This window comes from Blennius ocellaris (genome assembly GCF_963422515.1).
Source record: "Blennius ocellaris genome assembly, chromosome: 4".
Lineage (NCBI taxonomy): Eukaryota > Metazoa > Chordata > Actinopteri > Blenniiformes > Blenniidae > Blennius > Blennius ocellaris.
Genome location: NC_137653.1, coordinates 12922207 through 12949704, shown reverse-complemented (window position 1 = coordinate 12949704; position 27498 = coordinate 12922207). Strand labels below are relative to the sequence as shown.

General features: G+C 40.2%; 1 protein-coding gene across 1 annotated transcript in view; it reads right to left on the bottom strand.

Annotated features, from left to right (window-relative positions):
- srgap3 (SLIT-ROBO Rho GTPase activating protein 3) overlaps window positions 1–27498 on the bottom strand; it is a gene marked incomplete at both ends in the record, with an annotated part of 52105 nt that overhangs the window by 1231 nt on the left and 23376 nt on the right. The window contains 17 exons of the mRNA XM_080494385.1: window positions 20–169; window positions 350–530; window positions 3585–3658; window positions 3848–4075; window positions 5190–5295; window positions 5701–5835; window positions 5958–6035; window positions 6642–6702; window positions 8397–8499; window positions 8998–9025; window positions 10825–10909; window positions 11151–11348; window positions 12153–12254; window positions 12376–12597; window positions 16115–16243; window positions 18149–18334; window positions 23560–23622. Coding sequence (XP_080350511.1) covers window positions 20–169; window positions 350–530; window positions 3585–3658; window positions 3848–4075; window positions 5190–5295; window positions 5701–5835; window positions 5958–6035; window positions 6642–6702; window positions 8397–8499; window positions 8998–9025; window positions 10825–10909; window positions 11151–11348; window positions 12153–12254; window positions 12376–12597; window positions 16115–16243; window positions 18149–18334; window positions 23560–23622 — 2129 coding nt within the window. The remainder of the gene's footprint in view (window positions 1–19; window positions 170–349; window positions 531–3584; window positions 3659–3847; window positions 4076–5189; window positions 5296–5700; window positions 5836–5957; window positions 6036–6641; window positions 6703–8396; window positions 8500–8997; window positions 9026–10824; window positions 10910–11150; window positions 11349–12152; window positions 12255–12375; window positions 12598–16114; window positions 16244–18148; window positions 18335–23559; window positions 23623–27498) is intronic.

Sequence of the window (27498 nt, the reverse complement as noted above, 5' to 3'; positions counted from 1 at the left end):
TCATTCTCATTGTATCCACCTCCCCATGACTCCTCCAAAGTTGTAGTCAGGCGATTGCTCGCATGGAGATGGAACATCATTTTTGGATGAACCCTTGTCATCTAGCAATGGGCCACTGCTTGCCTCGCTATCTGCCTTCTGGCTCAGGTTATCTGAGAAGGCATCATCCCTGAAAGAGTGAAGTCGCTGAAGTGAGTGCAAGTTACACATGTAGTCTGCATAATTTCCTGCTGTAACTATGCGCAACAAATAATAATTGTACATGCAATTATAATGTAGAACTAAATTATACTGATTATAACATACTTAACAAAAGATAAACAATTGGTAAAATATTGTTGTTACATACAGGTCTTGTACAACGATGTACTGATGGGGGATGAGACCATCCACGCCATTGTGACGGCCCTCCCACCAGTCTTCAGACGCTCGATGATACAGAAGCAGAGAGGCTCCCTTTTTGAATGACAGCTCCCTGGGACTCCGGCCCACATAGTCAAACTTGGCGATGGCCTCAATCTGCTCAACTTCTGAAAGACACAAAGGAAAAAACACCTCAGATAAAAAGATAGAACAGAAGCACCTGAATCATGTCCTCAATCAATAAAACAGACCAAGACAGATGATCTTAAACATATTATTTTGCCTCCGGTTACATGACAATTTATACACCAATTAGTCATACCATCAGGACATGATGCTGTGTAGGTCCCCCTGGTCTGAAACTCACTTCTGACACATTCCTGTCACAACAATCATTAAGTTATGCAGCTACAGTAGCAATTGGTCCTGAGCCACGGCCATGTTGCTGTTTCATCACTTCTTTGATGGACATTTGAGAGATACTGATACTGAGATATTTGTACTTGCCTATTTCTTATGTTTTAATTTATTTATTTTATCACAGCAGAACATTACCTTCAAATAGATCAACAACTTCTCTGTTCATGATGAAAGCATCGGGGACATTAAACTTGTAAAGGCTGTTGATTTAATCCAATATAAAACACACATTAGGTGTGCTTGGTTATGGAATTATAGAGCCGGTCATAATTAAAACCATGGTAAAATGAAAAAATTTAAGGCAACTTCATTTTCTTATTATTTTATCTTGAAAAAAGAAAAGGAATACGTCTACAATGTTTTCCATCAAGCGGCCAGCAGGGGTCAGTGTGAATTAAATAAAGGTTTGACAGCGTTGGCTCCTGCTATGGTCCTGGAAAAATGTGTTTAAAAACTCAACAGTGATTTTAATAAATACTATTATACTGTACATATTAGAAATGCAGCTTTGTTTAAATTTGTTTCTCAAACTATTGACAAAAGACAGGCCCCCATTAGCAATCCAGATGGTAGACACATAAATGGTTTGCCTTCCAATAAAACTCAACCATTACCAAAACACAGTGGCTGCAATGTTACATAACAGTCTCAAAGTCAACAAGAGCACAGACTGCACCAGGCAGCCAGTCTTTGTTCTGTTTCCAAGTGAGAGTGAGAAAATATTGAAAGGTCAGTGCTCATTATCAATAAGCCCAGCTGACAGATGAAGCTCACAGATAGTTTTACGGTCACACACCACCAGCAGCACCGGGAAAGTGGTTTTGAGCATTACCTGTGTTTTGGCCTTTGTGTATGACCCAGTTATGTGTTCAAAGCTCAAAGGAGGACAGGGGAAGTACTGCACAAAGGAGAAAGTCCCAGGAGAATTACTGAATAACACTGAACAAAGAGCACGGAGAGGAGAGAGAGAGGGGGGCCTCACTCACACACAGAAACATGGATCAAAGAGGCACTGCTGCATGCCAATACTGTTTACTCAACTCGCCTTCAGCTTCAAACATCACATAAGCCTTTGCGATCAGAAGCTGCAGCAGAGCAAAACTTGCTCACCTCTGAGTCAAAAGCATCAAATAAAAAAGGTCAGGCTGTTCTTACGGCTGTGTCATCCACAGATGGATCAAAAATCGCATCACATATTACTTTTGTGTGAAAGGAGCGTAGAGCGGCACGGTGGTTCAGTTGGCGAGCACTGTTGCATCACAGCAAGAGGTTCAAATTTGGGTTAGGGCCTTCTTGTGTGAAGAAAGATATGATTATTAAATTATATGGCAACCCTTCAAAGGCTTTCTTCCAGCTTTATGATTGGGCTCTATCAGCTCCTGAGGGAAATATCTGAATCTTTGAGTCTGAAGCAAAGACTAGATCTTAACCTCAGTACAAGTGAGGTCATCTCCAGTCGTGTAGTCAATTTCAAGAGGGAAAATATTGATTATAGCATTAGTTTTAGACAATTGACTTTCCAAGGTGCCTTGCATATATCAACCGTCAAAGCTGTGTTACATACATTTGATTGCTAGGCATTCTGGGTGGATGTGAATGTGTCTAAATACCTGTATCTGTAAGTTAACAATGTCATTTACCAGTAACATGTCCAGGGTGTATCTTAACTATCGTCCATTGTGATAGCCTCCAGCATCCATGCTCCTATAATCACCCTGAATGACGTATGTTTAGAGGATAAATGACTTGGTATACAAACTGCCAAGGTGTGATTTGATCCCCTTTCACTGTAACACAAACAGACATCCTATTTATTAACATATTCTACAATTGTCCCAAAATGAACCGAGCCTGTCCTTCAAGACAAATAACCAAGGTGCAACATTCTGGGAAGCTTGGGAGGGCATTTAAACCCCTCTGGTCAACACAACCTCCTTTCTGCTTAAATATTGAGTGGGAGCGTGTTGTACTGTATTTCCCTCGCATGGCAATCAAAGCTACTTCAACAGCAGATCATACAAATCCAGAAGAAATAAAGATATGTTTTAATTATAAATGCACATTAAGAGTGAAATAAACATACTAAGCAGGTATATATAACATCACAACTTTTTTGTTCTACACAAAAAATACAGCTGAATAGGCAAATAACAGTTTGGAGGAATCTTGATTATAATGCAAATGAATAAACAAACTAAGATTTTGGCCAGATAATGGTTATATGAAAACCTCTAAAAAGGTAACATTTTTACTGACACTATCAACTTCTTCCGCACTGAATTTAATGGTGGTTCATGTGGCTGTTTTGGGCACCAATCGGGTTGTGCCACAGATAAAATCAGAAGATCACTTGCTCATTGTGGTACAATCTTTGAGGACAAGAATCAATCAGACTTTCCATTAGGATTACTTTTCATAGAAAACACGGTCTCTATCTGATTAACATTTCATATCAAAAGCTGTTAATCTATATAGGCCTTATGTGCAAGTGAGGTAAAAATTTCAATTTGAGTTTTTAAATAATAGAGCAAAAGTGTATTTATTTTAATGTTACAGTTGTTGAGTCAATGAGAATATTTCTGTTTTAATATGAGCATGTTTGTTTCAGGCAGAGAGGAAAAAATTGTCAATGGCTCAATTAGTGAAGTATTCCAATTTGGAATGAATTGAATGACTGACAGAATAACAATGACATAATTGCAACTCAAATAATCTTTAATAAAACAAAATAAAATAACACTCTCTTTAAATAACAAAACCCCTTCATAAAAACATGAAGCAGTCTATTAAAATATACTGACCTTCATCGCTAGTGTGTGGTTCAGTCCCATTATCAGCTTCATCAATGGTTCCTGGCTCGCTGTGGGGACTGTCACTACAGCAGCACACAGAGTAAAAACACATCAACATGTAGATTCAGGATAACAAGGCTTGTTTTCAGAATAAAAGGTATAAATAAGCCCAGATATAGCTAATGAGATCAAAGTTCCCCCCCCCATTCATAGTGGACAGATCATTATACACAAAATCATAATATACATAGAAATGTATAAAGAATACCTACCAGTACTCCTCTCCCCCAGTCATGCACTTCTCATAAACTGGCCCATCCAGCTCATGCTGGTTTGGAAAGATAACTTCATTGTGGATAATGATGGTCTTGATGGCCTCATTAACATGTGCCTGACACGTGACAGGATCCTGGCCGTCTGGGATGGGCATCAGGGTTGGACCGAAGCAGATAGCGAGATTGTACGGATCCATCATATTCTCATCACTGTACTGGGAAAGACTGGCAGACAGCACATGGCAGAATAAATGAGAATGAGCATGTGTATATTAACTTTTCATCCACTGACAGACAATGGTCGGTAGATCTAATTAGGAGGAATGACAGCCACATTTTAATTCAGGAATGTCAGTATTGTTCGGCTACACCACTGTTTACATTAGATAGTAATGAAGATATGAAGATGTCGACTGGTTGTTATTGCACAGATTTTCTGACTAATTTTGGACTGATGCAGTAGATGCAGGCAAAGACCTCAGCAGTCACAGAATAATTACATCACCATCACTCAGACTGAGCTTAAACTCAATGTAAATCAATAATTTTAGCAATTTTTTTGGTCTCTAGTACCCTATTTCCTACAATACTAGGTCTTGGGGCTGAATTTTTAATCATTTGAGCATTTGTGGATTTTTAAAGGTTAGCATGAAAATCGAATCTACTTGTGTAAAACTAAGGATATCAAGTCATCTATGGGACCCATGCAGTTCCACTTCAAAAAAGAAATATCAAAGATAGTTTTAGTTTCATGATCTTCAAGAAAGTACTGTGTGCCCAGAGGCTCCAAGAGTCTGAAATCAATGTATTTTTTACCTGCAGTCTTGCATGAATCACTGCACAGCTGAGATATTTTCTTCAAAGGCATGCAGAACAACCTTTTCAACAAATCAACTTCACTGACACATGCCACAACACAACCCGTTGTAACAAAATCACCCAGTACTGCAAGAGGAAGTCATAAAACAATCCTTGCATGTTATCAACAATGTGAAGCTGAGCAACACCACCCAGCTGCAGAGGCTCCACCAATGTAGGATATTAAATCGAGCTGTTTGTTCTGCAGGCGAGCTCCATAAAACAACCATTAATAACATCTATTATCAGGCGACGGGTATACTACTTGTGTGAGGTATGAGTTTCCAAACCTGTAAATAACTTCCAATACACTGAGTGCAGACAAATGTAGCACAAGATACTGCACTGGGTTGCTTATTCAATTTAGACAAACTATGAAATACATTTGTATGTGAGGTTTATGCTAAATGTCCCTTTTTTCCATGACAATTATGTTAATACAAAACACTGTACACTGTTATTGGTTGAAACTGTCACTCACTGATTGAGAAAAGCAAAAAGGTATCTCATCACAATTATGATGGTCCGGGGAAGAGTCACAACGATCTGCTGGATGTGATGTGCTCTCTCAGCTCCAGACTCCAGCTCTGAAACACAAAGTAGAAGGAGAGCGGCAAGCATTCTGGTTTACTAAGAGAGAGCAAATACAGCTTTGACAACAGTACAGCTACAAAGGCAGAGGAAAATGTAGCTCTGATTCTGAAAACTGCACTTTGAAACTTTAATATCCTCCCTACTGAACAGAGTGATCAAACTTTTAGAGCCAGCAGTGAATACTGTGGTGAATCTGCACACGGCAGACTGACGTCGTCCACACTCTCATCTTGCTACTGGCCCTCTGTTATGTCTCAAGAAAACGCTTGTGTAGGATTGCTTCCATGTGCTGCACAATCTTCTCTTTTTCACAAATGCAAATGTTCTCAGACAATGTGTGTTTTCACTTTTTCTATTCACTCCACTGACACCTCCCTGAATGTTTTCTGTTGACTTACTGATGGTCGAGATGAAGTCCAGGAAGCGCTCCTTGGGGAATAGGGGGTTCTCAAGCCCTCTGAAGTACAGCTTCAGTACGCCCGCCACGGAGTTTATATCATGTTCGTTTTGGTCATCGATCAAGGGATCTTCACCTAATTAAGAAGAGAAATGTGTGCTCTTAGCAGTTGCATTTGTTGGACTAAAAAATTGGCCAAATGTGCTACAAATCATCGAGATGTTTTTGTGACATTAAAAAACGAGAACATTGACTCACCCCTCTCAAATGAGTTCTTAATATCATTGACCTCCACCTGTGATCCTGGGACACGAAATATGCCCTGCTGCTGCAAGCCTGAATGAAGTACAACCCAGAGTTATGCTCGTGACCACTATGTCCAAGCCCCATAACCAGTTTCACAAAAGCCCACTGGTAACACATAACACAGAGCAGGAAATGTAATCTACTCATAAAGGGAGATGCGTATTTTTCCAGGAGAGGGCCCCTCAGCAAGCCTGCAGCATATGGTTTCATTTAGACGGTTCTAATCAGTTTTCTGTAGTTTCATTAGGTCCAGATCCAGAGGAAAGACCCGCGGGCTACAGCAATGAGCCGAGGACAGATGTGAAGGTAGAGAGGGAGGAGTTATAAAGAGGGTTGTGGTGGCTGAACTGACTAAACAAAGACCAATGGGACTTTCAAAACTCGGTGTGTGTGATCTATTGTTATGAGCTTGTCAAATCTACGTTAGGCAGCTGAGTGCCTCAGACGCAGAGTTGGAGAGCAGAGCAGGTCAACTCTCTACCTGCAGCTATTTGTGGAAATAGATTGCCTCATCCAACAGCTGCTGTCACTCCTTCTGAGGCTAAAGGGGGTTTTCAAAGGACTTCATAGTCCTTTTTCTGCCCTATTTCTCACTCAGAATAAGCAGGCAAGAGAGCAAGATGTGATGGGACTCACCGTAAAGATTGATGTATCTGACACAGCTTTCAACTACAAGTGGAATTGGTTGGCCTGAATCCTGAAAAGATATTGTATAAAAATAAATATAATACAAATAATAATAAAAGAATGACTTCATTGCGTCAGATCAGTGGTTTTCAAAGTGAGGAGCAAACGTCCTCTGGGGGCACCAAAGAGCTTTGGGAGGGTGGATGCTTTTGAGCAGAATACTTTCCTTTTTGATTTTTTAGGGGGAAAAATTTAGAAATTGAATGGAAGACACAGCTATTATTGTATTAAAACAAATGGTTTTGCTCCATAAAGCACATGTTTTTAAAAACCAAAATTATTGTATGTGTAATGGAGGCTAATTACAATGATGACATAAGCTTTCATACAAGCCCAGACATGAAACAGATACAAACTACATGTAAAAACCTAAATCTCCTCTACACTGTGACTTAGCAATCATACGTTCATGAGCTAATGTGACCTAAATTCAATTTGCTAGTATAGCAACATCCCATGTGTATCATCCCAATGGAAAATCAGGAAAACAAACAAACAAAAAAAACCAAACAAAAAAAACAGAAGAAAAAAATTACTGAACAGTTGTACTGGTAGCACTCATGTAAAGAGTAAATCTTAGCATGGAAGTAGATAAAGAATGTGGCTATGGTTCTTCGTTTTTCCTCTTAGAAATTTGCAAGCTATAATCTAGAGCCAAGCAGCAGTTGCGTTGATTGACATGATTTTTTGCTGCATTTCTATAGTAGTCAGTAGCTGTAACTTGTTGCAGCAGTCACACTATCCAGAGACTCTGTCAATAGATTCTCTCAGGGTATTTGAGGTTACACAATCGCAACGATGGCTGTCCAGGAACTCCTCTCACTGTATGACCAAAGATCAAAAACTTTGCTGTGATTGCCCATTTTCAATCTGGGATGGTCACAATTCCACCATGGATTCTAAAAACATGTTAACTTCATTTAAATATAATATCTCATAGTTCTAAAAACAATTCTTTGGATGTAGCAAGTGATGAATGAGTTTGGGGTTTTGGGCTCCCACACTGTGAAAATCCTGCCTGTGGGACAAAATCATTTCAGACATACAGGACAGGAATAGTATCAAAACACAGTTAAAAAAAAAAAAACAGATTCCCAGAGTTGTGAAAATTAATAGCATGCAACTGTAGCGCAAGCAATAGCAAGTACATCTGAATCCAATATTGTCTAACAGTGGTACCTGAATGCGGGTACGGGCATTCCTTCTTCCTCTGGGAAAGAAAGCAGCAAAGCACAGAGAAGCAGAGGAAGAGGGGGCAGAGAGGCACAAAGTTAGAAAAGCTCAAATGACAAATAACCCCGCTGGAGGTTAAACATGGCTAAGCACAGGGGCTGGCGATAGGAAAGAAATAGAAGTGCGGGAGGATTGGGTGCAGTGAGGTACAAAGCAGATGCACTGCAGTCTCCTGCTTCTCAGTCATCCAAAGAGTGAATGGATTCACAGAGAAAGCCAGAAATGTTAAATTGTTCTGGAGGCAAATAAAGAGACAGCTGACTACTGCTCTGTCTGTCTGCACCGGCAGAGCCATAGACGGAAGGAGGATTAGAGGTTAAACAGAGGCGATATATCATGATTAAGGGCAGCTGGAAAAGGGAGGGACAGAAGGCTAAAGTGAGGAAGAGAATGAGAGTGAAGGCTTGAGCTGCCTTCCTCTCCTGCTGCACAGGGGCTGCTCAGTCAAACACCACCATCACTAGAGGGTACCTTGATGAAGGTCTCCATATTGCCGTTAAACAGCTTATGGTTATACATGGAGCGCGGTCTAGGCTTCCGCATTTTCTGTGGTTTAGGGGGAAGGGTGGGGGGCCTGGGAATGATGGACAAAGGGAACAAGAACACCACATTTTGTGAAACTATAGAACCAAAAAGGGCTAAAAATCTGGAATAAAGGAGACAATTGTTAAAACAGAGCAACAAAACAAAGTGCAGCTCTGTAATTGATGAAGTTGGATAAAGTCTTTATCTTCATTAAAACACTGACTCACTAAAAGACAGGAACACACTAATAATTGAAGTTAAATGTATTGTTCACATACTGCAAGTGGAATTCGTAAAAAAAAAAAAAAGTGAATTGTGTACATCCTGGTAATACTGCATGCAACTGAATGGATGAATCAATATAAAGGGTGGTGATATTTTAATTGATGATATTTCAAAAAAATATTGTCCAGCAACTATTAAAAATATTAGCTTTTATTATCTGGAGTAGATTCAGATAAACTTAAACTACAAATGAGTGTAAGAAGCAGACTCATCATGACCGAAAGTCAGATTAAAGAAACAGTTCACTGTAGCGTGATCTTACCTTGTTGTACCACATTCAGCCCTTTCCCCTGTGGAAGAAAAACACAACAGAGACATGTCATATACTAGTGTCTTTGTGGCACATATTCTACAGACTGGAGTAAGTATCCAGCATCAGGGAATGGTTTCATCAGACACAACATGGCTATTGAGGCAGAGATGAATAGTGCAGTGCTAACACCATTCAATGGACAAAGCCAGTGAGCAGTCGTCACTGAAACCTCAGGGGAAACAGAGAACCCTGTAGGATTGTATTCCTCCTCCTCAGAGCAAAGAAAAAGGGGTGGCAGCTGCACTGTTTATATGATGGGTTAGGGGGGGCGGGGGTCTATCAGTAGTGACACTGAACAATGACTCTGCTGGCTCACTGAGTCTTTTGTTCGGGGGCTTCCAACTACACTTGCACATATTGTACATCTACATTGTTTATATTTTGACTAACTTAAGTAAAGAGAACACATCCACACACAGTACAGTTGGTTTCAGTTCAAAGTAGATCAAGTCTTGATGAACTGACAGTACAAATGTGCTATTTTCCAAAATCACAAAAGTATCCAACATTATTTGTTTAGCACATCTTACCATTACAAGAAATAAAGAAGGCATTTCAAAAAAAAAATCTTTCCAGCAGAAAAAGGTTGGCAGAGCAGCGGTGTGAAGAAACAGCAGCACATTATTACTTTACATCATGACACAGAGCTAAAGCTACCTTTGGTTAACCAACCTTAAAATTTAAAGTTTTGCAAGCAAGGGTGAGAAGTCTCCTTTGACATTCTTAAACATTCATATCTACAAAGCTAAGAAAGCTGATGCTTAACTGAATACATCTATTGTATGACCAGGGAAAGTGAAAGCAATCTAATTTTCTGCAAGAAGTAAATTGATCACTTTATTTTTGGTAAACATGTCTGGCAGGCATCCTAATGCCGTCTTCTGCCAATGCTTGACAATATGTCTTTATTAATGCATGCAGCAAAACGTAAACGCCATGTGGCGCTCACCACTCTCATTTTGTTCCCTCTGTGGTGCTCGCACACGACCACACATGCAAACACATTATTTCAAGTGTAAAGGAGAGAGCTAATGAGTGTGACTCAGGTCTGATTGATGACCTAAATAATTAAACATGGGTGGTACCTGGAGTCGCCATATGCTCTGTTCATACACTCTCTCAGCTGCTCCAATGTGGACACTGAACTATAATGTCAGTGTTTATGACCATAACACCATGCAGGTGATTGTTTGACACACAGCTCAGAGGGAATCGCAAGGACAAAGTGAGGTCCTGAAAACTAAATAAATGATTAAGCAATGAATACATCCCAAGTGTGAAACCTATAAATATGCAAAGGTTGCATGAGCAAAGCCTCAGCTGGCTGCACCTTATGCCCTTTCCTATTAGATGAACCACTGATGCAGGAGCAGCTGCAGGAATGGGCCCCGGTTTGGTCCAGCTGATTGATTGGGCATAAACTGTTCATGGCTGAGGTGACAAGGGGACCTCTGGGGAAGAGGGGAAGCCTAGGAAAACCTTTCTTTTGCAGACTAGAGATGGAAAGCTTCCCAGTGTCTACACCATAAAGAAACTGACTGGATAATAATGTAATTATTGGAATTGAGCAGAAAGCGAATAAAAAAAAACCTCATGTTAGCAGTTACCTGAATTCTTGTTGCCCATTAAATAAGCCATACACTACCTTAAGTCTGAATCCAACTATTTTTTTACAGAGCTATGAGAGGATTTTGTGAGCCATCATCACAGGCTGACATGCTGGGTCAATGTGCACACCATTAAAAAGGCACCTGAAACAAATCAAAGGCTCCTCACCTTCACCCAGTGTCTGCTTCAGTAGGTCATGCTTGGCCTGCAGCTTAATGATGAGGTTACTGCCATTTAGGTACTCCTTGAATTTCTGAACAGAGAGAGGAAGGGAGCAGTGAGTCCACAGCAGGTCTAATCCAGTGTGACATGAGCCTAATCAAACAATGCATTGTTGCCCGAATCCGCACAAATGCAATTTGTAGCACTTTTAATTTAATTGCTGCTCTCAGAACAAATGATGACTGAGCGTTCGATATGGAAAAGCAGCACAAAACTAGTTTATAGCCACCATCCATGAACAATTTGGACCACTGAAGTTAATATAAACTTACAGAGAAGTAGAACATTTCGGTCTCCTGCTGGTTTGCCCTCCTTTTGGCTACATTAAGCTTGCTCATGTAGGACTCGGAGGCCACAGACTTAATGGATTCAGTGGAGCGGCTGTGTTGAAAGGCATCCGACACGTCAAAGTCCTCCACTGTCAGCATATCCTGCAAAGTTTGCATGGTAGCGTCCAAGGTCTTCCTCACCTGGGTAGTTCGGAGGGTATATAAGGGAAAGACAATGACAAATAATGCACATTATCTTACACTTGGTCTTGAGGTTTAAGGACTTTTTTGGGGGAAAAACTTGAAGTAACTGATGAGATTTTCAAAGCTGAAAGTGAGTTGTGTTTTTGCCTTCAAGTTCAGTGTATCGACACTGAAGATAGATGGATTTAAATTGATAAATTGATGAAAAAACAACAATTAGACTGTGCTGAAATAAACCAATAACAGCATATCATCAAATTCAAGTCCAGAGATGGTATATATCACCGGGTATACATCAGACAGAGCTGTTCATACAATTACTGATGCTGGATTTGTGTTTCAAGCAGAGATTGATAAAGTTAATCTTCAGGATTGGTGCGGCTCATCCATTATTTACCTCAATACACAATTACAGGTAGAGAGGACAGAGACATTGTTATTGCAAGTCAAACAGGCCCCAGTTATTGGCCCTATTATGTTATTTTTAACCAATGCCTCTTGGACCGAAGCTCTGAATAAGAAAGCCCTTTCTTCATCAAAAAACATTTCAAAAGACATTTTCACATATGACTTCAGAGAAAACAAGACTGACATTGTGACAATCTAAATATATGCTCAGCTCCTGCAGAGCAAGGGGTCATCGGGGGGTAATTGCAAAGAGAACAGATGGTGATGTGGCCCTGCTACTTGGTGATTTGCCCTCGGATGGTGTGATGGCTCAAGGGAAAATGAGACAGGGTTGGGGGGGGGGGGGGGGGGGTGTCTGATGATGCTGGACAGACGCAGATCATAAATCCTTACCTCCTCATTTTCAATCTTCAGTGTTGCTAAGCGCGACTGCAGTTGATGGTAGCGCATCAGGAGTTCAGTCTGGACTGGCTGCTGTGCACTGACCTGGCACACCTGAGGGGGGAGAAGGAAAGACAATGGTTCGAAAGGAGGAAATAAAGTTTGAAATTTCTTTGCACAAGGCAACGGTACTTTGCTGTGGTAGAAAATCATTCTTTAATAACGGTGTATTTACCTCATCCCCCATGTGTGGCAGGTAGTCAAAGCGCATGGGAGGACAGAACACCTGGTTATGCATATCCATGATCTTGTGCTTGTCACTGCGGGAGTCTAGGTTGTCCACAGCATTCTCTATGATATCCAGTCCCTCGTGGCGCGATGTCTCCAAGTTGTACTCGGCAGATAAGTAGGTCCTGAGGGTGCGAGCCAAGCTTGCGTGGTAGCCCAGATCACAGCACTGTGAAAATAAAATATGACGAAGATAAACACTTGCGATATGAAGTGGAGTCATAAATCTGTAAAAAAGAAAATGCAACCAATATTCTACAATTAAAACTCATGTAACTATGTAAAATTCAAAATTCTTTTTGACTCAACTTTTGACATCTAATCTCTTGAAATAAGGTAGAGAGTACTTCTGAATTCAAACAAACGACGAGACATTTAACCACTGGGGTTTTTAGTGATATTCAAAGTCTGCGGCAGGTCTCCATTTGTGGGCAAGAGAGAGATTCGTGAAGTTGCAGCAACAACAAAAAAAGAGGGCGGGTCAGGGGATGCCTTGGAAATAAATAATTGTAAATGTGTTATTTCCTTAAAACACTTTTTTTTAAATACCTGAATTTAGACACAATTAGACACAATAAAATTATTTCATTCATTTGGCGGCTCTACTCTATAAGGTGGGGTCATCCTCACACATTCTGACATTCTGTGGAAGATGAACGGACAGAAAATTAGCAAAGTAGTATATTGTTCAGCGCACCTTCCAGCACTGTACGACCTTTTTATTGAACTTAATTCTAAATTATGACCCGCTTCAGGTTACCTTTCAAAAATAGGAAAGAGCTTTATAGAAGTACAGGAGCTGGCGCAGTAGGACACCAGAGATAATTACAGAGTCGTATCACACAGAGCTGTATGAAGTAACCTAATTAGGCAGCGCATGGCAGTGAGATGCTTCAGAGGGAGCTTCAGGCAACTGACAGCAGTGTATATCACTAAGTAAATGCTTCTTAGCACTCTTTACCTGTCTTTAGCGCTGGGAAAGTTATTTGAATACTTTGAGCCTTGTGGCACTGTTTAAAGACTAATGACTGAGGGGTGTCGGCCTCTTTTAAACAAGCAAACTTAATGAAAGCAGTTTAGTTTTAATATATTTAAATTTCTGTAGCATTAGGCTTAATGAAAAGAAGATCGAGCAAGCTGAAGACCAAGTGTGGATTACCTTTTGGTTTTAACTATTCTCTTTAGATTTTACACATTTTATAATTTGATAATCATATATTAAAAAATGTTAACACATTTTTACCAGCAACAATTCATAACATATTTCATCTAATATGGCATTACTGACAGCAACAAGACACTGTTAAACAAAAACCTTTCCCATACTCTTCAGGCCAGTGTTTTCCAACCTGTGGTCTAAGGCACTTGTGTAAAAGCACCAGAGGACACAGCGGGGGCCAGAGGCTTTGTTTGCTTTAAAGCTGTCCAAATCAGTTTTTCACAGTTCAAAGTTACTGTCTTTGTTTGTTTTTCCAGAACATCACTGTGAAACCTGAGATTGGAGGAAATCCTCATCCTTTTGTAGCTAAAAGAACCACTGTAGGTCACTACTCAGTTACAGTGAGTTGAATATCTCATTATATATATTTGTGCTTTCTGCAAATCTTATTTTACAATAGGAGGAGACAATACTTATACAATACAGGCTCACACCACAGATTCAACTCAAATATCATAATTTCCCCAAAGAAAAGCGAATAAAATGAACAGGTTGTTATATATTACATGCTCAAGTTCATGACACTGGCTGACAAAGCTCACTTCCTTCCTGTGTAAATGTCCAGTTGAATGCATGATGAGTTAATTCCCTGACATGGCAAACATAGCTTCTCCTCCTTCTGCCTGCATGTGGCAGACATCCACAATTCTTCTCTCTACAGCTCGGTAAACATGAACCTCTCAGTTTCCATTCTCTACAAAATCTGTCCAGGACAGGAGCAAGAATAACTAGTCATCGCACTAAATCCCAAAGGGTTACACACAAGTTAAGTTCATAGCATTAATAAATTAATTAATGTATTATTATGACTGACCTGGAAAAAGTACATCTATGAACATGGCTATTGTGGTGCCATGTGGTGGTCTGGCCTCAAGCAGAAATGTGACAACTCAGCCATATGCTAATACAATGTCAAAAAAAAAAATCAACCTTAATGTTTAAGTAAAAGCCCTCGATTCGCTGCGTTCCCCCATACTTTGCACCATTAACTGTCTAAATGGTGAAGCTTCACAGAGACAAAATCAATATAAAATTTTACAACAAAGCAATCCAAAAATATTTTACAATGATATATAACAGACCCAATACACAACCAACACACAAAACAAAATGTGTAAAGCCCTAGAGAATAGGTATATGGCATTGCATATAAAAATGTGCAATGCATTAGTCCTGAAACCTTAAAAAAATAAGGAAATAACTCCAAAAAATAATATTTAGGGGGAACTGAGAAAAAAAGAGGTTCAAAGAGTGTTTCTTCTTGTGTTGGATATGTGTATATCACACAATAGTGAATCTGGCAGAACACAACAAAGAAGAAACAAAATGGACAATGAAGCGCCAAATGACAATGACAGCACAATGAAAACAATACAAGACAGTGAAGCAGAAGTTACATGTGTGCAAATGTATAATGACAGTAGCGTGTTGTGCTAAAAAAAAAAATGTCTAAAGCAGGATATTCATCTTTGTCTATTTTTGGGGGGAGGAGGTGACTGGTAGCAGGTCACCCGAGGCTGAGAGACCATTGCCAACCACATTAATTACAGTCATGCTTGCATGAAGAGAGCCTCTGCTCACCAGCTGACTTCCAACCATCAGTGGTTTAATAAACATCCTTCAGCATGGCTTAATTAAATTTTTTGTTACTTTGTATCAATATAACATTGTTCGTCCATCCATCCATCCTCTATCCCACTTATCCTGTTCAGGGTCTTGGGGTGCTCAAGCCGATCCCAGCTTGGGCGAAGGCAGGATACACCCTGAACAGGTCGCCAGTCTGTCACAGGGTACACATGCATAAACAGACAACTGCACACTCACATTCACACAAAGGGGCAATTTAGCATCACCAATTGACCTCACATGCATGTTTTTGGATGTAGGAGAAAACTGGAGTACCCGGAGGAAACCTATCCAGACAGGGGGAGAACATGCAAACTCCATACAGAAAGTACGAGGCTGCACTTGAACCCACGACCTTCTCGCTGAGAGGCGAAATAAGCATATACCATTATACAGATTAAAAAGTGAATCAAATTCCTGCCGATACATTTGGTTCTTTAAATAAATCAAATTGAAATTTACACTTAAAGCTGTTTGAACGAATAAAATAAATTGTGCGTGCGTGTGTGTGTCTTTAGAAAGTGAGGGAGTCTCATAAAGTCATTAGTGAAAACAAACCTTCCATAACTCAGAGGTTCATTGCAGAAGCAATGTTTATGGCAAAATGCAGTCAGTGTTATCAGTGTTAAGTTTGTTAGTAGAAATCATTGATGAAGAAAGGCAAAGCAAATGCATTCAGTGGGGCCGATGAAGCATCATGAAAACAAGCAGCTAACAGGCTGAGAGCAGGCGAGATACAGGAACAGATGGTGAGAAAAGTGACAGTGCCGTGGAGTTAAATCAACATCAGAAATCCCAGCTGAGACATGTACACAAACACATGTGCCGTGTGCATACTTACATCAATCATATCAGAGACGTCATGGATGTAATATTTTGCCACCACTGCATTCGTAGCTGCCAGGTTCAGCAAATAGTCATTCCGGGCTTTTGTGCATTTGAGCTTATTCTCTGAATACTTGGCTTGCCTCTGGGGAGGAGAGAAGAGACAGAGCAGACAAAGGAAAACCCATCAGTGCAGGAAAATCAAGCAGTCGCGGGGGTTGAGTGTGTGCTCAGGCAGCTGCAGCTCTGGGATTATTTCACAGGTAGAGATGATGCTGAAAGTTTAGAGAGAGACAGTCTCCAGAGAAGCTACCCTGATACTAATGTATGAAGTTCCACAAGCAGGCGTGCATTTTGTTAATAATATGCAACTTGAGGTTTTCAAAATCTTAGCATTGCTACTTGTAGAAAATGTGTTGCGATTTTGAGAGATGATTTGCTTTCTTGCAAACAAATCTGTGAAACTATGCAGCTGGAACCAGCAGTCACTTCGCCTTGTTCAGCAGCCTAAGTTAAGTAATTCCTAGACTTAAAATTGTCTTTTCAGGTATAATATCAGAAGGGTTACATTTACTAGGAAATGTTTTTTGTTTTTGTTTTTTTACATTCAGGGTCATTAAAAAAAGCAACAACAACAACAAAAATCATTTCAAGTCATTTTATAAAACCCAAGCAAAGATGTAAACACATTGCATATTACATGCATTTATAATGTTTATTATGTGACAACACTCGGACAATAAAGCTCTGCTCAGCCAAAGACACTTGCGTGATTGTTTGTGGTAATACTTTTACGAAGGCTCCGGCAAAGCCAAACACAGCCCTTGCATCTATTCTTTAAGCTTGGCAGGTGACAAAAGTTTTGCAGTTACACTCATTCCTGTTGTCGTGTAAACAGGGCCTAGGGAAAACAAGACATAGGTCCAGCTCCAGATTTATTCTGGAGGCATCACAGTGCCATTGTTATTCTAATCTATTTCACTGAGGCCAACCAAAGGTTACTTCAAGTTTCACCAACATAGTTAATGTTCAGTGAGCCTGTAAGTCACCTGTTCAGTCAAATATGAGCTATACTGACTTGGCAAATGAAGAAATATCAAAGTGACCTTGTGCACTGAAAAAAACAATGCAATATATTCAACCTTGTCCCAAAACAAATTGCCACTTTTGTAACACAGTGGTACAGATGCAAGCATTACTGCTGTTTGAAATGCAAACAAAGCACCATACTTATAATGCATTAACTCTTCACAATTATTGGAATTGTTTGCACATTTTGCTATAAACGGCCATTTTATTTCCAATTTTACAAAGCCATTATGATGCAAATTTGAGCAGTGCATTTGAGAAAAACAGATTAACTTCCACTCCTTCATGTTTTTCCTCCAACCTGTTTGCAGGCAGAGCATTGAGACAAACGCTTAGAAGCAAGGCACGGGGGGAAACACAAATATTCATCACCATGCTGTGTTATAAATAAAATGTGTGCCTCCCAAGCTAAGCTTCAACTTCCAGCCTGCGGTGGGGGAAACACTGCTGTACAGACGGTCTTTAGATTTCCTGCACCTGAGATATAACGCAAGTTTCATTTGCATGAAACATTTCCAGAGAAGATTCCAGAATAGAAAAAATGTATGCGATCATCTGAAGTACAGTGTGCTTCAGAGACCACAGGTCTGATGCTGCTGGCAGGAAGATTTTTCATAAACTGGGAATCTGCATAAGACGGAAATGGAGTCGACTTGTTGGCCAGGAGTACTGCATGCAGTATGCTCAGTACGCGTCTGGCTGCAGGAACTCTTGGGAGTTTCTGACATTATAGTTCTGTTTGTTTCTATCTTTCCTATGTCACACTTTCCAAGCGAACCCAGAATATATATTCTCTGTTTATAGAATTGTGTTGATAAAACATTCAGCACTGATGAGAAGCCTCTTAATAGTTCACTGAAGCTGATTACTCAACTGAAATCTCAGGGTTTACTCATGTTGAACATAGCTCAAGTGTGTGCTTGTGAACAAAAAGAACACTCCCAGTCTTGGATACACTCACCTTCTCTTTCATCTTTTCTATTTTCCTGACAGAGCTGCGTCTCGGCTGGCGGTCCTCGTGGCGCAGGAGGTTTACATTGAGATCACCAGACTTGCTGAACTGCTTTTCCTCCTGCTTCTCAGCATCTTTTAGCTTGCTCTCCGCACTGATGCTCTCAGTGTGGTACATGTGGTATGTTTTCATCACCTACAAGAAGAAGATGATATAATATTACTCATAAACACTTCAATTAACTATGAGTCGTGGGGAGAGGAAAGTTATACCAACTCTGGGAAAAAGCAGGGTATATCCTGGACAGGCTTTCAAACCACACATGATAAGAACAAAACACAGCTCCCATGTCCACACAGAAAGACCCGGAAACAAATCATGGGCTTTTCACAGTGAGCCTATGATGCAATCCACCACACTACAAAGTGGCATTACATGAATTAAAATGTGAAAAAAACTCAAAAAGCATTTCCAAGCCAGAGGTTTAGGGTTAGGATCACAATCCTGAACTGAAAGGTTAAAGTGTTTCCCGTCTGTAGCTCTCCTTAATCATCAGGCTGTGCAAAGCATGCATGATGAGTTATAACCCTCTGTGAACATTATGTGACATCTCTGCCCCAAACATCAATAATTTCTTGTTTATTCACAATTCATCAGACAAACACTTTTATCCAATACATTACATCAGAACATCAGGTGTGGCAGGAGTGTCTTGCGGAACGAAATGTAAAAAAATATTATTATATTATTGCAGCCACAGCAAGAAAAACACAAAAGCTCTTGGTCTCAAATGGAGTTGTTTAGTTTTGTTTTCATGAAAGTCTGGACGATCCGATTGGTCCGTCAGCACAGCAGTAACACAGATGTCACTACATGTGGAAGATTTTAAGTAGATCTAGGACTGCATGTGGTTTATTCACGGCTGTCAAATTCCCCACGTGCTCCCTCTGACCCTCGTCACTGCAATTTTCCTGCCCTTGAACATCATTTCAACAGTAACTCTTCATTACCTCCTGCTCGTTCATTCTGGCCTCTCTGTGAAGCGAAGTGACAGCTTTGTTTTCCGTTTCCGTTGCAGTTGCCTCTTCACTTTGATCTTTACTTAAGCACCCAAACCACAGCACCCTCCACCCCTTGTACAACACAGTGATGACAAGACAGCAGTGACAAAAAAGCCATCGTATGACACGACAGAAGCAACCTTCGTCTCCTTTAACTCGTCACAGATGCTCGTCGAGAGTCTCTACTCATAGAGGCCCACTCTTTAGCCTCATAAAGAAACGGCCAGATGTGAGCTCCATCTTCAAACATTTCAAGCATTAATGATGATCCATGAACACTTCAGGATGTTAGACAGTCGACATAAACAGTAATTTATTTGTTTCCTGTGATCAAGCTTGGTATGCTTGCTGGATGCTGCACTAAAACAGTAGGGTTCCTATAGGATTTTGCTACTGGGCAAAATCACATGTTTGGGTCACTTGCACAACCCTCCAGTGAGCTCCAACCCTCGAAGGTCATTATTAATCATTGATGCCATCGTCCCCTGTCTCGGCTGGAATAGGTACTACTTATTTCCCAGTAACGCATACATTTCAAGAATAGTGACTAAGAACACCTGGACACAAAAGGAATATATCGAAGAAAAGGCAGAATGGTGTATTCTCGGAGTGACTGCAATGGAGCTACTCAGGGACAACAGCAAAAAAAAAGCTAACCCACTGTCCCTCTGCAGCCTGTCAAACTGTTTTTACATTCATCTGAAAATACTCTAAATTGCTGGCTACCGTTAAACCATCTGACTACAGGACCTGCAGCTAAAGACAGAATAATTTGTAAGAAGAGCCAGCTTTAGCTGTGTCTACAAGAGGTGTGTGCATAGTTAGAGTCCTTTGACAACAGCCCAGGGCTATATCACGCTTCTGCACAGTCTTCAGGGTGGTGACAGACACAGCAGGAGAACAGCTGATGTTTAGATCACATAAAAACATAGATTTTTGCTATGGTGGTGATTATTTTTGGATCTAAAGTATGTACTATCCCTATTTCAACTCAAATGTTTTCCCTTTTGACTAACATATAGAGAAAAGAAAAACATTTGGTAGTGGCATATAATGCTTATGCTTCAGAAAAACATTCAAAAAAAATATTGTGTCCAAATAATGAATTTTAAAAAGAATGATTTTTGTGACTTGGCGATGTCATGACTGAATTGTTATGGTGTTGTTAAACATGGCTTCAAGTAAACAATGAATGACTAAAGAGACAGAGGTTCAGAACTAGTGTTGTTGTTATTGGAAAACAAAATGAATAGCTGTGAGTGAGACTGAAGAGCAGACATCAGACACAACATTGGAAGATCAGAAGGATAAGATAAGCTAAAGCTTTATTGATCCCTGTGAGGATATTAGGTCGGTATGGCAGGAAATTAACTCACGTGGAGGCACAAACGTGTCGGTGCATGCAACATCAGCAAGCGCCCGCCTGACACCGGACACTCGTTCTCATTTTAGGGTTGTTATTATTATCAAGCCACAGACAATAACACTCTCACTCCCATCGATACTTCTAGTGTAGCATCATCCTTTAAACAATATTTGAAGAACCCACATCCTCGCCTCACCTCTCTCCAAGCTGCCAGACATCCAAACAGTATTTCACAGTTTTCTTCAGCAAACTTTGTGTTGTTGGCAGCCAGAGAAAAGTGTTGGAAAATACCACAAGGCAACCACCACGTGGCCACATGATTGATTCTGCTACTTCAGTACAAAGAAACACAAACAAGGATCACAGCTATGTAACACAATGTTTTTGTTTTTTTTACTGACTATTGCTACCCGGTCACGAGGATTAGGCATGTCCGGGAAAATTCTTAATTTACACAGCCCTCCAAATGTATGACACAGTATAGCGAACGCCTTAAAAAAAGAAAAGAAAAAGAATAAAAGTGCATTTTATAGCATTTGATCACAGTTAGATACACTAACACGTACTTTACAGTAAATATGTATACAGGTGCAACATTACAGATAAAACTAAAATAGAGGCATTATAATATTGGCAAGGAAATGCAAAGTCATAAGAGGAAGACAGGACACCTCGTGAAGGCACAGTGATGGTGTGACACCCTGGAAGTACAGAGAACTATGTGATATGTAGATACAGTGAGAAAAACAATTATTGAACATGGTTTAGCCTCAAATTTATCATTTCATAAGAGCTCTATTTGTGTTGTTGGGAGCCTTCAATTCTTCACCTCACACAACACCGACAATCCTTCTCACACGCACAATGAATCAAGCCTAAAGAAGCAAACCAACATATAGACATTTAATGCCAGATTGCAGTTGAAATAGTTGAAACACCAAAATTTGAACCATGCGAGCTGTATTACTCTCAAAGGGTCTCAAAGGGGTGAATGACTATGTAGTAAAACATATGCAACAGTGATTCTGAAATACACTCACTCTTGAAGCCAGACTGAAACATAGCTGGAAGGCCAGAAACTGGAGAATAAATGCACTTTCACTGATTCTAAAGAGCATAGAATATAGCAGTTGTGGTGACTTGCTTCGAAGTGTTTGACCATATAAATGTGTCTGAATATGATCAACATATATACATTTGAGATAATCATATGCTGCCCATAAATAACACTGTCTGTTGGGTCCCATTCTACAGATGGCTCAATCAGGGCATGTTTCCAGCTCTGCCCTTTGGTGCTTCTACTCCCATCCCAGATGAATGTCATAAAACGAAGGCCTGCCATCTCTTTGGTTTCACCTCAAGGGTAGACGATTGCTGAAGTTGCTTGAAGTTCATCCAGATTTTTGGAAACTCTTGATACGAGCTTGAGCGAGAGTAATACTACAGCACCAACACTGTGTTCTCATTACTGTTATGACTTCCATCAAATGGCTCTGGAAATCAAGCTGCCTTGTGTTAATGCTAATACAAGTGTATTCTGCTGCTGTTTTTAACATGGCTACCCACAGTAAGTCATTGCAACTTAATCTGTAGACTTGGATAGTTTATATTCTGGAGGTCCTTCCTGCTGTAACTGGGTTTAAAATCCAGGTCAAATATCAATCAAAGAATCAAGACTTAATTGGTCATCAGGGGTGACATGCTGTATTCATTAAGATGATTAGTTAATTAGCTCTAGTTATGTTGATTTCTGATAACCACAACTGTCAAAAGGGTGTCCATCTAATCCAAATTGTAGTCATAAACACAATGAAATATTAATGCTATGAAATCTTTTGGGGACAAGGCCGTCCTATTATAGCTAAAATGCACAACAGGATACATCAATCATTAATACCATTCAATGTTACCTCTTTATATTAAAACATATGGGAAGCAGCTGCAGGATGCCTGAGAGGTGCTTTTGATGAAAAAAAAAAAAAAGGGCTACATGCGTTTCGCAAACAATTCTGAGGTAAACTGCTCAACGAATATCAAAACAACATGGTGTACCAGCAGGGCTATTACAGCAGCTTTATACCGAATACAAACCGGTTAAGATATCACAAACAACAAACACACTAAACAGGAACAAACCTGCTGAATTATGACAAAACATTTCTACAGTTTATGCAGTTTATGTGTATGCAGGGAGATACTTTGCAGCAGTGAACTCTGAATCGGGAACAGAGCTCAAGGAGCCATGAGAGAGTGATTTAAGTTGCCCCATTTAGAGAGAAATGTGACTTTTTTTTTCATCAACGACACCAACCTGACTCACTTGCCATCATCAATCATCATCAAGCCGTTTGTACTGAACAAGTATGAAATAAATGACAGAGATTACTGGAGGATTAATCACAGGGCTGTCTTTCTAAACTGAGACATTTACTCAGTGAATTGCAAATCGAAAACTGAAGACCTTTCCAACTTGGCTGCACAGTAAATCAAGAACAAAGAAACAAAGTTCTGATAGGAACATAAACTGACGATGTTTTTGCAGAAAGTACTCGGGAGCCTCACGCAGAGCAGTTTGATTGGGCTTTTGCTGAGAACGTGGCGATAAACTGATGGATATGTATATGATAAGGACAGAGTCCAGACCTGCTGCTGGTTCTTGTAACTTTCAACACCACCAGAGTGGTCAAAACAAAGAAACAAAGATTTTTTTTTTTTTTATAAAAAAACAAACAAAAAAACACTTTCAAATCAGAACTAAACGCAAGATCAGTACAAACATTCAAAACCAACAAATAAATAAGAAAGTTAAGGTAGGGTGATAAATGGTAAAAAGACAGGAGTGGAAGCAAGAGTGAAAGATAATAAAACAAAAAGATAAAATAAAGTAAAATGTCAAAAATAGAGAGAGAGAGAGAAAATATTACTGTGGATGATCTCTGTGATGAGACCAGAGGTGAAAGATCAATCTGCAGGAGACACACCCCATTACTTACAGTGTAGAGTTCATTTGTCACCTTCACCAGCTCTTCGTGCATCTGGATCCCAATGTCCTTGCTCTGAAAAACAGTCACAAGAAGAAAAAAGAAAAAACCTGAGCTGAAGAAAGTAACTCTGTCAATTATGCTGACACAAGGAGTTCGTCGACTCAGAGAGAAATGCCCCAACAGCTACTGGATGGATGGCCACCACAATTTGATGCAGAGAATTTACTGCACTATGAATCAGCAAGCTTCAACTAAATGCTCAGGTACAAAACTGTACGATACAGAGGTGTTATGAGAGTTTAGTCATAGAATATTTATATGGTATGCAGCACAGATATTTATAACAATTAGAATATTTACTCAATAGCTTTAACACACAGACATTTCTTATTAGCAGATTTATATCTTTGTGCTTTTCGGTGACTCTGGCCCGGCTCAAATCTTTTAAGTGTTGGTGTACATAGTTTTGTCACTGTCTAAATTCATTTAGCGGTCCATGCAGAGAGTCACAAACTTCATATCTAAATTATTAAAGTCAATTCAATAAAACAATTTTAGCAAAGGATTCCAACTGTCGTTTCAATATTCTATTTAAACAGTAAAAAGGTGATAAGACAATTTGAATGTTGCTCAGTCACCCAACTGAAGAACATACCTGTGTTCGAAAACATGTTACACACCTGGACTACACAGAGATAATAACTGACAGTACACAGGTAATAATATTTATTTGCGTAAGAGTAAGACAGGAAGCCTTTATTTTAAAGGGATGTGGGATGGCACATTTCTCCTAACTTCACGGAGCTGTTGGAACCTGACATGTTTGAACGAGAATGAAAAATCAACTCTGTCGTCACAAATAGAAAACACTTAGGATTCAAAAACAGTAAAACATCGACTGTGACTCAGCCGGTAGAGCGGACTTCTCTCGGTTTTCTCCTAGTCTAAAAATATGTCACTGGCTGAAAATGAATAAAGCAGCTTGGATGGATGAACGATAATATCTCACTAATATGGGTACAATAATATTCCATGTTTATGAATGAAAAAAGATTAGCAGGAGACTGATGTGCACAGCTTGGGCAGGTAAGTGACTTGTAAGTATATGGCTGAAAACAGCTGATGCTCTGCATGCTTCACTCTGAAGTGGTTTGTTGTCAGAAATGACAACATTTAAAACCATAGAAATGCTTTGAAAAAAAACCTTACATACTATGTTTTGACACATCTTTTTAAGTAGCAACAAACCAGTGTTGTTTTTTTTGTGTATAAAACTGTAACTTGATATATCAAAAGGCATCAATTTATGTCAGCTCAACAGACAGACAGACAGACAGACAGACAGACAGACAGACAGACAGACAAGAATTAAACCAGCCTTAAACCTAATCAAACCACATTTCATGTTCTGACTTCCCAAATGAGGCATAACCTACCGAACAATGTGAGTGTGTGATTAGTCCATGTCCTCATGACATCAATAAAACAGCTACAATTACATGCACGCACATCAAATCCAACCATACACACTCACGTTTCAAAGACATAAAAGGGAACCTTTCTGACCACACCCAGCTCGGCACTGTGCTTGAAAAAGCAACTGATGAGTCAGTAATTCAAATGATTATCAAAGAAGGATAAACTCGTGTTTGCCCTAAAGTAGAATAAGGGTATATCCTTCTTCAAGAAGAGTTATCATGTCTTTGTTTTTGTTTGGTTTTTTTTATCTGAAAGCGAGCATTAAGTCTTCCTCCAACAAGCAGCGGACTGAGTGTGATGAATGGGACATAACCTCGCCGGGCTCCTGCAGCTGGTGAATGGCATCTGTATGCATCAGAGGTTGTGAAATGAGACAGACTGCAGCGCTTACTGCGGAGGCATGGGAGAGTAGGGAGCGTTCATTCAGGGAGTGAATAACTGTGATGCAACACACTGTAAGAGCTGTGGCAAGTCATACTGTAGCAGCCTTTGTGGAATTGCCTGTAATACATTTTTAAGATGTTTTTTCTACGATGAAAGGCACAAAGTGGAATATTTTGACCCACTGTAGGTTGTCATGCATTCTGAAAGCAATTGAACTCGCTGAAACTGAGCAGACAGCGGGGAAATGCTGCCTTCTGTACAGTCATCCCTGCCACACCTAGATAATTATGGGAGGCAATCTTTTCTTGTCCTGGACAAAGTGTTTCAGCTCTAATCAGTCTTTCAACAAAGCTATGACACATCAGCTATTGATTTTTGTCTCCAAAGCAAAACTGAGCAAAATTCCAACCTACCACAGTGCTTTTATCCCTTTAAATTCTTCAAGCTACTGACTACTCTCCTCCATGTGCTTGGTTTTTAATGGTTTGAGGGTGTGAACGGATTTGGGGAAAAAAAACTGCATGTTCGGACAGTGCACCCGGGTAGAGGAATCCTTTGCAAAGAGGGTTCAAGGGAGAAACACACACATTGACTAACAACACTACCGTGTTCGTTATGTGTCTAATGATCCGTCACTGTGAAGCCTAGAAAGTCTTTATTTGTTGTTGCTGTTGTTGATTAAGGTTTTCTCAGCCACTCTGTCTTGGCTCAACTGCTCGCTCAACAAAAGCTTATTGTGGCTGTTTTCTGAGATTAACTGGTCCCTCAAAATAGCCCAAGGGTGTGAATGCGAGTGTGTGTGGTTGTCTGTGTCGCTGTGATTGCCTGGTGATGGACTGGCGACTTGTCCAAGGTGTAATCTACCTTCAACCATATTCAGCTGCGATCGGCTCCATCACTGCGCAACCTTTTCTCCAATAAAGAGGTTTAGGCCATGGATGGATGAATGGATGTCTCCAGATCACAATGCTACTCACTGCTTCTAAACACCACTGACAGTAATATGTAGCAGATCTGTCCATTCATATTTTCAAACTTGGAACAAGCTTCAAATTCCACCTGATCTCAAAAAGGTTAGAGTCTCCATATTCAGACACACAAGCACACACGCACAGTATCTGAATGCAGCCTAGAAAGAGGAGTGGAGCTCACCTACAGGAAGGCCTGCAAGGTGAAAACACGGTTTTGATGTTTGGATAAGACCTCAGTCATCTCTGCTATGTGCTGACAGTGTGCCAGATGTTTCTCACAGTAGGTGAGGCCTGTATAGTATTGGACTGGAGGTCCCAGCTTCATTTACTGTAGTGATGATCAAATTTGAACGAATCGTTCAAAACCCGCGAGTCACTTTACTGAACGGTGACTCACGAGTTTTCACGTTCATTAACTCGTTCACTGAGTCATTTTTGCTACAGCCTCCTTGTAGCTGGGCCGCTAAGCACAGCAGCTTCCGGCTCCTGACATTTACGTGCGGCAGTTTCAGCACACTCGAGTCAGCTTGTCGGTGTCGTTCAGCGCGAATGACCGACTCACCTTCCCTCAATCGTTCAGCTCACATGCCCGAGTCAGCTCGCTCCAATCGTTCAGCTCACATGAACGACTCACCTCCCTTCAATCGTTCAGCGCACATGACCGACTCCCCTCGAAACTCGAAAGAGTCGTTCACTGAATCGGTCAGTAGCACTTCCGCTGTATCGTTCACCTCATGAGCGGTGAGCGGTGAGCCCTCCCCCCCTCCCTCACCTGAAAATCTGCAGCGGCGCTCCGCTCAGAAAGTTTCTGAGTGACAGCGGAGAAGAAAAAAAAATACATTGTTTGTTTCACAAAGCTTGAAGAAATAAATACACAATAAATTATGTTAAAAATACGACTTTGTTGCCTTCAATGCTGTCCCCTATAATTAGTTTCACCCTTTATAAATCACGTTATTTATTAATAGAATTAAAACTATTTTTGAGAGTTGTGAGAAGAAAATCAAAATGCTGGAAGTGAAAGGTTTCCTATCTGAGCAACTCCTTCCCCGAACGGCCGACCTTCTTGTGTGGTGGAGATCTGGTGCCCCAGTGTTCAAAAACACAGTGGAGG